General features: G+C 44.7%; 2 protein-coding genes across 8 annotated transcripts in view; one reads left to right on the forward strand and one right to left on the reverse strand.

Moving 5' to 3' along the window:
* The window catches only part of SLC25A15 (solute carrier family 25 member 15), a 61,517-nt gene extending 52,393 nt beyond the window's left edge, over window positions 1-9,124 (forward strand). For all 4 annotated transcript variants that reach the window (XM_015069658.3, XM_053214862.1, XM_027064748.2 and 1 more), the window contains 4 exons: window positions 448-585; window positions 4,205-4,374; window positions 5,265-5,423; window positions 6,906-9,124. In XM_015069658.3, the coding sequence (XP_014925144.2) occupies window positions 448-585; window positions 4,205-4,374; window positions 5,265-5,423; window positions 6,906-7,030 (592 nt within the window). In that variant the 3' untranslated portion in view covers window positions 7,031-9,124. The remainder of the gene's footprint in view (window positions 1-447; window positions 586-4,204; window positions 4,375-5,264; window positions 5,424-6,905) is intronic.
* The window catches only part of LOC106972653 (phosphatidylinositol 3,4,5-trisphosphate 3-phosphatase TPTE2-like), a 184,659-nt gene continuing 179,482 nt past the window's right edge, over window positions 8,633-13,809 (reverse strand). For all 4 annotated transcript variants that reach the window (XM_053214776.1, XM_027064747.2, XM_053214779.1 and 1 more), the window contains 2 exons: window positions 13,073-13,143; window positions 8,633-11,178 (listed from right to left, as the gene is read on the reverse strand). In XM_053214776.1, coding sequence (XP_053070751.1) covers window positions 11,064-11,178; window positions 13,073-13,143 — 186 coding nt within the window. In that variant the 3' untranslated portion in view covers window positions 8,633-11,063. The remainder of the gene's footprint in view (window positions 11,179-13,072; window positions 13,144-13,809) is intronic.

Here is a 13,809-nt window from a genome sequence, read left to right on the forward strand (position 1 = left end):
GTGGTCTCTTATAAGGACACTAATTCCATCCTGGGGGTTCTACCCTTGCGATTTCCTCTCCGTCTGATTACCTTCCAAAGTCCCTCCTGAAATACGAGCATATTTGGGATTAAGGCTTCAGCAGAGAGATTTGGGGGTGGGGGATACATTCGGTGCATAGCACTATGACTGATGAAAGGAGCATAGGTTTTGCAGTCAGGCAGACCTGCGTTTGAATTCCTAGTATTGCTACTTGGTAGTAGCATGCGTTCTACGTATTCTGTGTGTTGTGTTGCCACATGACAGTTGGGGTGTTGCTGTCAGCCTCCCAGGGTTGTGAGACCCTTAGATGAAACACCACGTGCAGGTTCCCAAGTGTTCCTCTCTTTGATGGTGGCTGTCCCTCACTGCCCGAGTGCTCTGCATGGTGAATGCTGAATGAATGAATAACTGCTTGTCTCCTTCCAGTGATCTGCAGAACGCAGCCGCTGGTTCCTTCGCCTCTGCCTTTGCTGCTCTCGTGCTTTGCCCCACTGAACTCGTGAAGTGCCGACTACAGACCATGCATGAAATGGAGTCATCAGGAAAGATAGCCAGAAGCCATAAGTAAGCACTGCTTGGGCACAAGTGTTGGGTCTCTGTTGCCTTGCTGCAGTATTTGTATATTTTATATTGTACTCAAACTAAGTGAGAGAAATGGATTTATCTACTCCAAAATAGTGTTTTCAGAACTCTTTCCCCTGCCAGAGGATAACTTTCTGGACGGACTGCCTGTGATGGCTGCACCCACCCCCGCCCCCACATCAGAGCATCGTCGGCAGATATTTAATAGCTGGGAAGTAAGCCAGGAGCTAATACTGCTCTTGGCGTGTTGAGTGCGTGAGGCATGATCCCCAGCTGTGTAGGAGGCACATAGCAGACAGCTTTGGAACGTGTCTGAGAGCTGAGCCTTCATAAGTATCAGTTTGGGCTCTGAGATGAGTATTTGACGGCCATTCCCAGGTCTCACATGGGTGATCACCCCACATGCCAGGGTAACTTCCTTACTTCCCTCCCTGATCCTTCACATGTACCCACAGAGGGCCCATGTTCTAAAAAAACTCCTCAGAGCCCTTGTGAGCTACTCTGTGACCATCAACCCACTCTCCTCCTCAGTCTTTTTTTTTCTAATAAATATTGCCTCATTTATTCATTTATTTATTTGAGAGAGAGAGAGAATCCCAAGCAGGATCCACACTCAGCACTGAGCCCGACACGGGGCTCAATCCCATGACCTGAGCCAAAATCAAGAGTCTGACACTCAATCAACTGAGCTACCCAGGTGCCCTTCCCCCTCAGTCTTTTAATGAGACCATATATTCATTTATTGAACATAGTATTCTATACATCTATTAGGCCACATTAGTTAATCATGTTTAAGTCTTCTTTATCTTTTTTCTGTAAGCAAATTCTTCCAAAAATTTTTAAAATTTAAATTTTAGTTAACATACAGTGCAGTATTGGTTTCAGGAGTGGAATTAGGTGATTCATCACTGACCTATGATGCCCAGTGCTCATCCCAAGTGCCCTCCTTAATGCCCATCACCCATTTAGCCCATCCCCCCCACCCATCTCCCTCTGTCAACCCATAGGTTGTTCTCTGTCATTGTCTCTTGTTTCCCTCCCTTCTCTTCCCCTGCCCTTCCCACGTGTTCATCTGTGTTGTTTCTTAAATTCCACATATGAGTGAAATAATATAGTATTTGTCTTTCTCTGGCTTATTTTGCTTAGCATAATACCTTCTAGCTCCATCCACATCATTGCAAATGGCAATGTGTATATATTTACACACACACTACATCTTTATCCATCAGTCAGTGGACACTTGGGCTCTCTCCATAGTTTGGCTATTGTTCATTATGCTGTTATACACATTGGGGTACATGTACCCTTTGAATCTTTTTTTTATCCTTTTCCCCTTCAGTCTTTAAAATAGATTCTAGTTACCTCATGAGAGTGTGTCATATACAGTATGATTTATTTGGATTCTCAAGCAATTTATTGTCTTTGTTAATCTCAACACTTGTTTATTTATCTTAACATCTGGCTGACCAAAGTTCTCGTCAGTGTGGTTTACTCAAAGTCTGTAAATCTGCTGGGAAAAAAACAGATAAATCGGCCATTTACAGAGTTAGTCTCCTCCTAGTGAGGATGGTGTTTGTATAACAGAGCTCTATATCCTGTACCCTTGAGATTCATTACAGTCAGTTTGAATCTAGTCCTAGCTTAGGGGTCCAAAAATGTAAGTCTTTAAAACTTTTTATTGAACTATAATACATATGCAGAAATCATAAGTGTGGGGTTCTATAGTCCTAAAACAAACATAGTTGAAACCAGGGCCCAGATCAAGAGGTGTAGAACATTAACAACACCCAGAAAGTTGCTCTCATGCCCCTTAGTAGTTTAAGGTACTTTTAAGAAAGTAAATTTTGGGGCCAAAGACTTAGGAAAATGGATACCTTGCACAAAAGTAAATATCGGTTGACTGTATTTTAGGTGTGGCAGTGCCCATGCAGGGGTATAGTAGCTTAGGGTTAAAACTTGGATCGGAAGGCACTGAGTTGAATTACTTTGTTACGTTCCCATTGTAGAATGGGAGCTGAGTTGCAGGAAGGACCTGGCCAATAGGTGATGCCTGAGGAAGCCTTCTGAAGGGCCTTTTATTACCTTCGGTTTGATCCTCCACTGGTCCAAGCCAGGGTCACCTGCTGAGCTAAGTGAGAAGTGAGGGGTTCTCTACACTGCACTGAGCAGGTGTTTCTGGTACTGTTTTTCTGATGGGTAAAGCCTGCCATGGTGTCCACCGTCAGGAAGAGGGGTCTAGTAGAAAGTGTCCTGCATCCCGGCTGCTACAAGGCTCTGAGCAGCTTGAAATAAAAATTATTACATACCTACTTCTTGAAAAACTAAATTCTTGGTGCTTCTTGCCCTACAGGAATTTTTTTGAGAGAGAGGGCACAAGCAGGGAGGGGCAGAGGGAGGAGACACAGGATCCAAAGCCGGCTCTCTGAGGACAGCAGAGAGCTTGATGTGGGGCTCACACTCACCAACCGTGAATCATGACCTGAGGCAAAGTCAGACTGAGCCACCCAGGTGCCCCACCCTCCAGGAATTTCTAAGAACTTCCTTTGTCTTGCCTTCAAGTAACATTTACTCTGTTCATTTCCCTGTACTAGCACAGAGGAAAACAAACCTGAAGCACCTGAACCAAGTGCCTCAGTACACATCAGTTCAAAACAAAGGTTGGGGAGGGTAGGACCGGTGGGAAGTAGGGGCCTGGGCAAATACAACACCATTTTATTTTTGCTGAGTTTGTACAGCTCCTTATTGTAATTTCACTCATTTGCTGTTGGGAAAAGATGGGTATTGGCTCTCTTACATCTTTGATAACGACCTCTAGAATGTATGAATGCACTTTTTATTTTCAAATGAAGAACTAAGGAATTTGTTTATTGAGGGCCAGAGGATGCAAGCCATAAAAAAAAAAAAAAAAAAGCTTATCTGGCTTTCACAAACCTCTCTTTCTCTGCTTGCCAAACGGGGTTGGATTTTATTTATTTGCACAGCTTCGGAGGGTCCTTTACACGGGGCGGGGGTGGGGGGAGCTGTGGGGCAGATTCCTGAAGATCCCCTCCAGAGAGGGGTCCTTGGGTGGGAGGGATGCCCGGTGCTGTCTGCGTCTTTCCCTTCTGCTTCGTGTGTGCTACAAAAGTCATTGCATGTGATGTGAGCCCAGCAGTTAGCCAAAAGGAGCTCTGTGAGCTCCCTTTGCCACGTCCGTGCCGGTCCGGGTCTGTCGCTTGTTTTGTCCACGGCCAGAGGCCCTGATTTTCCAAAACTCCAGGGAACTCCTTTTCCATGAGTACTCTCAGGCCCTCCTTTGCTGAGTAGGCTCGATCCCCAGCCCACTTGGGATGTGTGAACACCATGCTTCCGTGTGAGACGGGGTTCTGGCAGTCTGTTGAAATCTTGGCGGGGGGTGCGGCGGGCACACCCAGCTTTGTACAAATGCACTTTAATGAAATGTCTTTGTCATCGGATAGTTTATGAGAACACTGGTCCTAAAATAACTGCGCTTCTCTGAGATTTCCTCTCAGTAGAAGCCTTCTGTTCTCAGAATCCGGGTCCCTTGGTTTCTAGAATCAGCCGCTGCCTGCCCTAAGCGCGGCTCACTGTCTCCTCACAGCACAGTCTGGTCCGTGGTGAAGAGCGTCCTCAGGAAGGACGGCCCCTTGGGCTTCTACCACGGCCTCTCCAGCACTTTACTCCGAGAGGTGCCAGGCTATTTCTTCTTCTTCGGCGGCTACGAACTGAGCAGGTCGTTTTTTGCATCAGGAAGATCGAAGGATGAACTAGGTAGGTGTGCCCACGTTGACCCAGTCAGCTGGGATGGGCTGTGCCCCAGAGTGGCGTGGTGGCCAGGTGTGCTGGGGGAGTCTGTCTGGTGTTTCTGGAGGCCGGCAGGGAACTTGGCACCTTCCTGTCGGTGTGGTAATGTCCCCGGGACGGGGATGAAGCCGTGCATCCCAAACTTCTTTACTGGAATAACATGTGTTAGGGGAGAATATCAAAATTACCTTCCCTGTGGGAAATCTCCAATAAATGGGTGAATGGCCCATAAAGGATTTTGCAGTAAGCTTAAAACTTGGTAATAAATCTCAAGAGTGTTTCCAGAGGGCTGAAAAGTGTAGTTCTTTCTAGATAATCCTATTGAGCTGCTTGACTCCTGTCATGACTCATGACAAACCATGGCCATGTTTGGCTCCCATGAATGATTCCTTTTTTTCTCAAACACCTCCCTTCAGTGTTTTGGACTCACTCTGGGGTTCGGCAGGCTCCCAGGCTTAACCGTTGTGCTTAATAAGACAATTTGGGTTTTCATGGTAAAGGAAAAATCAGGGCTGTGAGGCATTAAAATATCGAAACACTTGAGAGTGAGAGAGGTGAAGAGATCGTGGCCTGTGTCTCAGTGGCCACCGTTCTCATTCCTCCCGGTGGGGCGTGCTGCTTCTGTGTGGGCCGGCCCCCTGGAAGACAGGCCATAGTGATCACGGACCTGGCACGATGAGGGGCCGACCCCTAGTGCCACAAGGGACCTTGTGCCCGCAGAGCTTTGGCCGCTCCTTCTGAGGACTGTGCTCTGCGCGTTAGCAATTTTATTTGCACCTGCCTGCAGCCGCTGCTACCCTGACCTCTGGAAATGCTGTTCTTGAGGCAAAATGCTGTTTGCTGATTTCCTCGCCTAGGCCCTGTCCCTTTGATGTTAAGCGGTGGAGTTGGTGGAATCTGCCTCTGGCTGGCCGTGTACCCAGTGGATTGCGTCAAATCCAGAATCCAAGTCCTTTCCATGTCTGGAAAACAGGCAGGATTTGTCGGAACCTTGATAAGCATCGTGAAAAATGAAGGTGAGTCCGCTCGTTGCAGAAACAGAGTAGGTGTGTCCAGTGTGGTCGTTTCTCCGCCAACCTTCCCGAGGTCGATCAGGGAGTGTGGTTGCGCTCTCCCCCTGCCGCCTGTCTCCAGCCCTGGTGCTGTTTTCACACCCTTTCTTTAGACTCCTTTCATTCTCAGCCATGTTTGAAGTTGTTATTCTTCACTTCTGGGCCAGGAGTCTTTGTTCTAAGTCACCTGGAGGGAATTTTTAAAATATGGTCTGTGTCCAAGGGGATGAATGTTTTGAAGCTGCACCATTTGTTTTACATAATACAGATGGGATCAGAAATGACTTCTAACAGAGACACTGAGGGATTTAAAGGAACGCACAACAAATTCTTAATGCTAAGTCCTCCTGAAGGCAATTTGCTATTCATTTTGAGAGTTATACAGGAATATAAAGACTCTCCAGGTGATGTTTGTATAAAGCCAGTTTCATGCCACTAGTGAGTCAAGACCTGTCCTTCTGGCATCCACTATACAACTTGGGATGTGAACTTCTCTGTCTTGATTAAAAAAAAAATTTTTTTTAATGTTTGTTTATTTTTGACAGAGCACATGCAGGGGAGGGGCAGAGAGAGTGGGAGACACAGAATCTGAAGCGGGCTCCAGGCTCTGAGCTGTCAGCACAGAGCCCAACGCGGGGCTCGAACTCACGAACCATGAGTTCATGACCTGAGCTGAAGTCAGACGACTAACAGACTGAGCCACCCAGGCGGCCCTTGATTTTTTTTTTTAATGTTTATTTTTGGGGGTGGGGGCAGGGGAGGAGGGAGAGAGAATGAGAACATGAGTGGGGGAGGGCCAGAGAGAGAGAATCCCAAGCAGGCTCTAAACTGTCAGCTCAGAGCCAGACGCAGGGCTCAGTTCCACAAATGATGGGATCATGACCTCAGCCAAAACTGAGTTGGACGCTTAACCGACTGAGCCACCCAGGTGCCCTTCTGTCTTGATTTTGAGCGAGAGCATAGTTACGGTGTGTGGAAACAGTTTGGTTCATGTCCCAAAGCTGCAGAACACTTGATAGTTTCACAGAGTCCTCCCACCTCCCTTACCCACCTGGATCTGCATAGCCACCTTGGGCAGTGCCAGCAGTCGACACGGGACTCGGACTTAAGCGCCCGTGCTCTTCGCCCGATGCCTTATGGTCCCTGCCCCCCGGGGGCCCTGGGCTGCCAGGTGAGGCCTCCGCTCTGCCTGATCCATTTCCTGGGGATGAACCAGGCATGAGATTAGTGTGTGTTACCTGAGCATCCGCCAGCTTTGCTGGGAGGCCTGACGCTTGTCCTTGTTTCCATTAGTCCGTTTCGTTCCTGTTAGTCCAGGGAAACCTGGAAGGAAGTTCTTCCATCACCTACTGGTTTGTAGCGCGTTGTCTGGATTTGTAGGTACACAGCCCTGTGCTCTGCAATTTCACGTGATGTCTCAGACTTGGGTCACTTTTTGTCTTCTAGGAATAACGGCCTTATATTCTGGACTGAAACCTACTATGATTCGAGCATTCCCTGCCAATGGGGCGCTATTTTTGGCCTACGAGTACAGCAGGAAGTTGATGATGAGCCAGTTTGAAGCATACTGAAGTGTCCTGGTGAACCTAGATCCAAGTATTGGCGTTTGAGGACGACAGTTCATCTCAGGGTTTCGTGGAGTACAAGACCAATGTAGAATTACTTTGGTTTCATAAGAATTTTATTTTTTGGTCTTCCCTTATCCTACCCTAAATCTTAAACTTTATGGAAGAGGCTCTATTTTATATCCTATAATTTTTGCCTGTAATTGAATAGAAAAGTTGCTGCTCTTGTCCTCGGTGGGGCATTTAGGGTGAGCCGCTGGCCCCTATGTCCAATCTGAAAGGCTAAATATAGTTCTGTCAGGGCTTTTGCATAAACCTGTGTGTGTCCATGCAGTTTGGATGGTTGCATGTTGTTAAAAAAGAAAGGCTGGTTCCATGTGTAGTCTCAGATCTCACCAGAAAAACCCAGAGGTAACCATGTTCATGAAATGGCTATAAACGCATACTTGACTCATTGTAGATGTAGGGTCTCTTTTAAAATCTGCTTAGCACATGCACTACACTAAGCGGCTAAAATTTTAAAAAGTTTTCCTGTGGTGCTTGAAAACTAAAATATCAACCTAGAACTGGTAGAGGAGAGCACACTTGCATACTGGAGTGGCTTCCATGTTACTGATACAAGTTTAGAGTAAGCATCTTGGAATTTCCCAGGATGTTCTGTTAAAATAGTGCCATTCATTTTCTAGATGGGGCCACATTCTAGGTGGGCTCTAGGCCTAGAGCGGCGTAGCCTTACCTGTGCCGACTTCCCTTCTCCCCTCCCAAAGAACTTCCCCTCTGCTGGGCTTTAGGTTGAGGAAGGGGCTGAGGGGAGGGGACTGTGCTGCTTTGCTTTGTGAAGACCAATGACTGACGGCAGCCCTTAGCTTCTGTCTCTGGGTCCTCGCCTGGGTAGGATTCCAGAGTATTCCTTTGGACCACCTATGGGCTGTTGGTCCACTTTTGAACACTCACTCATTGCCTCCACCGATCAGAAACCCTTCCAGGGAGCAGAGTGCCAAAGCCAAGAGAAGCCCTTTTCCATGGCTGGTGACTGAGTGATGGTGCTCGTGGGCAAAGTCCTCTCTCCGATGCAACTGGACACAACATAGTGCGTGTCCTCCACAGTGAGTGATGTCGGGGCTGGCCCTTTCTGAAGTTTATCTTGGGATCCGTAACTGCTTGCCATGTTTCTTACGGAGTTGGAGCCTTTTACATTTGGTACCAGCGGTCAGTGGATCCTCATGATGATTATATATAGGGGGTGACTTTATAAAGCAAGGAAACAAGCCAAGTAAGTTCTGCCATATGTATGCGCTCACAACAACCACAGAAGCTCAGGTCACCTGGTCTAAGAGGATCCTTCTTGTCACCACTTAGGCAAGCCCCATCATTCCGTGCTGCTCCAAGACCAGCAAGGACTCTCTCGGTAACAAGTGTTTTTAAGCAGGCTGACCTGTGTCTGTCCCGTGTGCTTCTGTCATTGTTGGCACAATGAAAGCCTTGTGTGAAACCTCTGGTTTCCTTAAGCTTTGTGTTCTGCAAAGCTTCTGATATGCCCAAAGCAGGAGGGTCAGGGAAGTGACATGCTGACCCATGGGGGCTGCTGTGGACATTTGGGGAGGGGTGCTCAGTGTTGTGCCTGATGGACCCTGGAGCAATGGCTGGTCAGCCACCTGCATTTTCTTTGAAAGAAAATCATTTTTCTGCCTTTTCTCTCCATACCTTAAGCGGTCAGTAGCTACTGAGTGGTGCTTCATCTGAACAGGCCTGGACCGAAGCAAAATAGAAAATGGGGCTGGCTTCCAGCAGGAAGTGAGCTACTTGAGAATCTGTGAGCCCATCTGAGTTAGGCCTGTTGGCAGGGGACCTTCTCATATGTTGTCCTTTTAAGATTCAATTAAACATCTGCAATAGTAGCAGTCTGAGGCAAGGAAAAGAGTAAGGAATGAAACCTAAATCAGGGGAATTTTTTTTTCCATTCTATTTCCTTAATTCATGGTTCAGTATTTGAATACAATTTGTACCATTTCAGATCTGTACTCCAAAAATAGTAAGTTGAAGTTGTGTGTTTAAAGCAATTCTGGTGTTCTATCATTAAATTATTTACCTAAAATTTGAGTACATGAATTGTTTTAAGTATTTTACATGCTAAGAACCAACTGTCGGGACTGCTTAAGAGTATAGTAAGGTTTCAAGGTGGTGGCTTCATTGCAATGAGCGTTTTTTTTTTTTTTTTTTTTTTTTTTTTGGTCAGCATCATTCCTGATGTAAAATAATTTCACTGTAAGTAAATTGACAAATGTGTTCTTTATTACACTGCAGTTGTGAAACTTGGCCCGCTAGCATTAATCTCCCTCTGCCAGGTGGTACCTGTGATGTTTCTGATGGGGCAGGATGCTGTTCTATTTCTAAAAAATAGTGAAACTTGCTATTCAGTTTTGGATAATTCTCTTCTGGGTAGTAAATTCTATTTAAGAAAACTGGTATCGTTCTGATGTATTATGATGTAAGTCTTTCGAGTTGTTCGAAGGAAGTATTTACATTGGGTTCTAAGGTGGAAACTTCCCATAAAATCTCTTTATAGGAGCAAAAGCACGATAGTGTGGCACCTCATAAGGGCCAGGAATCTTGATGCACCTTAGAGGGTTAAAGAAGAGAAACCCTGGCTATGATATTTCAAAAAACAAGAGACTTAATGGGGGTTTCCTTCCTTCCTTCTTGCCAGTATTGAGAAGGGCTAGACCTTCCTGCTCCTCACTGAGCCAGCTCGGTATTTTCCCACTGACCTAAGCCTGCCACCTGATCTGCCCGCTGTAGCTCACTGCTGCATGGGTTTTAAAGGATACAGTACAGGGGCATCTGAGTGGCTCAGCTGGTTAAGCATCTGACTTCAGCTCAGGTCATAACCTGGCCATTTGTGAGTTTGAGCCCTGTGCTGACATCTCAGAGCTTGGAGCCTGCTTCAGATTCTGTGTCTCCTTTCTCTGCCCCTCCCCCCTTGCACTGTCTTGCTCTCTCTCTCAAAATTAAACATTAAAAAAATTTAAAGGAAACAGTACCAGCTGTTCTGCTGCAACACATTCCTATCACAAATTACAGGAAGTAATGTAGTCCTAACACGTTGAGAACTTGAAAGACTTTTCCTCCAAAAGGAGCCTTCAGGTAGGTTGCTGCACTGGCAGCTGGGACCCCTTGTGGGCTGACTGGAGGGAAAAAGTGAACCTTTCATGCCATGTTCATAAATAAGGACAGTCAAGGTACAATGACGGGGAAGGTACTTGGAATAAAATAGTAAGAGAAAACGATTCCCTGGGGACACAGGACTAACCGATACTTAACAATGCAAAGATGACCTTCCTTCACAGAGTTCCCTAAACTTAAGTGAACTTGGCTGTGAGCAGGGTTGGTGAAGAAGGAGGTGGACTTGAAAAGAATCTAGATTTCTCTAGGCAAACATTTCCTTTGACTTCACTCGTAAAGGTGCAAAAATAAATAGAATATTCAGTAACCGCTGCTTGTGTTTACCGAGATTCCCGTGCCCTCCCCGAAGTCTGCGTGTGTAATTAGCCCATGCACTGGTGGGTCTGCTTGTGTGCACAGTTTTCTGGGTTGAAAACAAGTCTTTGTGCCAATCTGATGTTTGTTAAGTAGTTTATAAATCAAGCAGAGGAAGAAAACAGAAGTGACCTTTCTGATCTGAAATTAAAATGTAAAACAAGGCAGGGAATACTTGTATTTTAGATAAGTAAACTCAGATTATTGGGAGGAATCATAATTCTTAAATATTTTAAGGTTTGTTATTTAAAGGTTCTTCAAAGTGATACTTTGGAACATAGTACATAAGAACGTTAGTTCTCGCAAACATGACCTAACTCCTTCAGAAAGTAAGAAGCACCCTTGAGATTTTACTTTGTATGTATTTAATAGGTTTGGCAAAAACATATGTACATGAATGTAAATATAAGTATACCAGCAAGGAAGGAGGTTTAGAAGCTACAAATATGTGGCAGGGATTGTGAAGAACATGATTCTGTCCGAGAAAGGGAACTACGCTTAATTAGGTACCAGCTACGACCTCATCAAAAAATACCTCGACTGCAAACTCTGGACGGTAAATTTTCCATGTTTTTGGTTTATGGGGATTATCCAATTCATTTCTTGAAAGATAAAGCCTAGAAAAGCAGAAACATCGTTGCAAGCACAGAAGGGTAAAAAAGGAGACCCACCTGCCACCGTTAGTCGCAGCCTCTGTCCGACCCCCTCTAGCCAGCTCCCCGCACCTCTCCACAGCCAACCGAATCTTAATCATCAGTAATTACACATCACGGATTCTTTTCCCATTGCCTTTTATAGGATTAAGGACATTTGACATTAATAAATTGCCATGTGAAATCCTCCAGAGAGACTAGGTGTGTATTAAAACCAAGTAATAAAATACCGAGTCTTTTAAATGAGGACAGAGGCATTTTTGACCGGTTAACCACCTTGCAGCTAATAAAACAGCTATACCAAGCAGTAGGGAAAATTAGATCACTTCTCTCCTCACTTTTATAGGTTTCTAACTCATTGCCTCTCTAGTATGATCAATGTGTTTTAAAGGAAAAAATTGTGCCCCATGGCAAGAACCACTTTGGAAGAGTAACACCCAATGAAGTTTCACCCAGATCTCGACTGAGGGGCTTGGCTCATGTTGGGAGTCAAAGTTTATTGTTTCTATACACCCAGGGAAAAATTGGTAAAAATTCCCCATCAAATCCAAAGTTCACTCTATCCATTAAATAGGTGCATCAGAAGGATGTAGACCAGATATTCAACTTACTGTTGCCTTTACTGGACTCGAGGTGTGAGAGGAGGTGGTCAGATTTGAAGAAAAGGGTGGGATTATATGTAATGGGAACTGTCGATTCATGCCACATACAGTCACAGCTACCTCAAAACTCTGGTTCTGGAATATTTTTCCCTTTTTGTATTGGATGATGATTACGGTATGGTGATAACAATCCACCTCAAATTTTCAGCGCTGAAGAACAAATACTCCTTAAAGTACTAGAGGACTAGAATTCTAGAGAATGTCTAGACTCAGGAATGAGTTTCCAGACAAGTAGTTTTCTTGGAATAATCTTCCAAAAAATAATCTTTTTTTTAAAAAACTTTCCTAGGTGCCTGGGTGGCTCAGCTGGTTAAGCCTCTGACTCTTGGTTTCGGCTCAGGTCATGATCTCCTGGGTCCTGGGTCAAGCCCCACTTTGGGCTCCGAGCTGACAGTGCGGATCCTGCTTGGGACTCTGTCTCCCTCTCTCTGTGCCCCTCCCCCACTCAATATACTTTTTAAAAAATAAGCTTAAAAATGATTTTCTAATAACTAAACTGGGAAAGGTTTTTTTTTTTTCTTTTCTTTTTGAGAGAGAGCATGAACAGGGGAGGGGCAGAGAGAGAATCCCAAGCAGACTCTGTGCTGTCAGCACAGAGCCCAATGCGGGGTTTGAACTCACAAATGTGAGATCATGACCTGAGCCAAAGTCAAGACTTGGAGCCACCCACTCACCCCAAGAAAGTCATTTTTAAATGGGGGACTATTAAAGTGGTCTTCATTAATGCTTACTGTGTCTTCTAACTTCTGTCCTAGATCTAAGTGTGTCAATCACCTTTAAACTAGCTGCAGCTTCCCTAGAAGATGCCTTCCTTTGGGGCATAGAATTTAGTGGGTGGTCAGTCTAGGTAAATTAACACATTGGGAGGACCTCCCACAGGGTACTGAGCAGACTCCTACTAAACTTGCATGGGAGGGCTTTATTACCATACTCCAGATCTGATCAGAACATGTTTTAACTTCTGTGAAACAGTCCTAGGGCACAGACCCTGAGGATAATGCAACGGTAGTTTCCAAGAAGAGCCATATATTTTACATAACCAGATTAAGAGGAGAAAGGCAGTGAAGAATTGGGGAATTTGAGGATTCTTGGTTTCTGGAAATTGAGCGTATGGCAATCAGCAAAAGGTTTGCCTTTGCACTTTACACAGACCTTGAAGATTAAGCTGTTTCTACTGGATTGTATCCAAGCCATACCTGTTATTTTGTATAAAAGATGTATGGAACCAGAAGAAAAATGGGCAGTTGTCATAGTATTTAGGAAGAACCTAAAATTAAAAAAAAAAAAGTTATTTTTCATAGTAAAATTGATACCAAAAGCTAATTCCAAAGGGATTAAAATTCCATTCATTTCTATATTTGTCAGTTGTAGCCATTAAGTACATAGCACTTACAGTGTATAACTTTATACTCATGACACAAAGGAGGAGGCTTTAAGAAATGGCTATTTCTATCAAAATGTAAGGAAATGTAATTTTTTCTGTACTTTTAAGCAATAGTCTTCTAATATAGTTTAGTTCTAAACAGAAACCTATACCAGTTTATGCCTGAAGAGATCATCCATTTCTACAAGGAGCAGCTACATTGATAATTGTCATTATTGGTGATAAAAATACCTAAACATTTTGAAAGTGTTTTCATCTCCTGGCCCTTGAAAATCACAAAATGACCAACATTGCTTGGGCCGGTGCCTGAAGCAGTGCTTCTGCTCAGAGACCACCAACTGAGAGAGCGTTCAGACTGGCTTCGTTATTCAAATCCAGTATGGGTCACTTGCTTCAACACAGATACTTTTTTCAGTACTGAATAGATTCTCCCACAACAGAGAGCAAGCAGGGCATGAAGGAGGGCACAGGATATACATTTTAAATTGATCGACATAGTTACTTGTTGGCAGTTCTGCTTGATAATTTTAATAGGAAAATGAAACTACT

This window comes from Acinonyx jubatus, chromosome A1 (assembly GCF_027475565.1).
Source record: "Acinonyx jubatus isolate Ajub_Pintada_27869175 chromosome A1, VMU_Ajub_asm_v1.0, whole genome shotgun sequence".
Taxonomy (NCBI): domain Eukaryota; kingdom Metazoa; phylum Chordata; class Mammalia; order Carnivora; family Felidae; genus Acinonyx; species Acinonyx jubatus.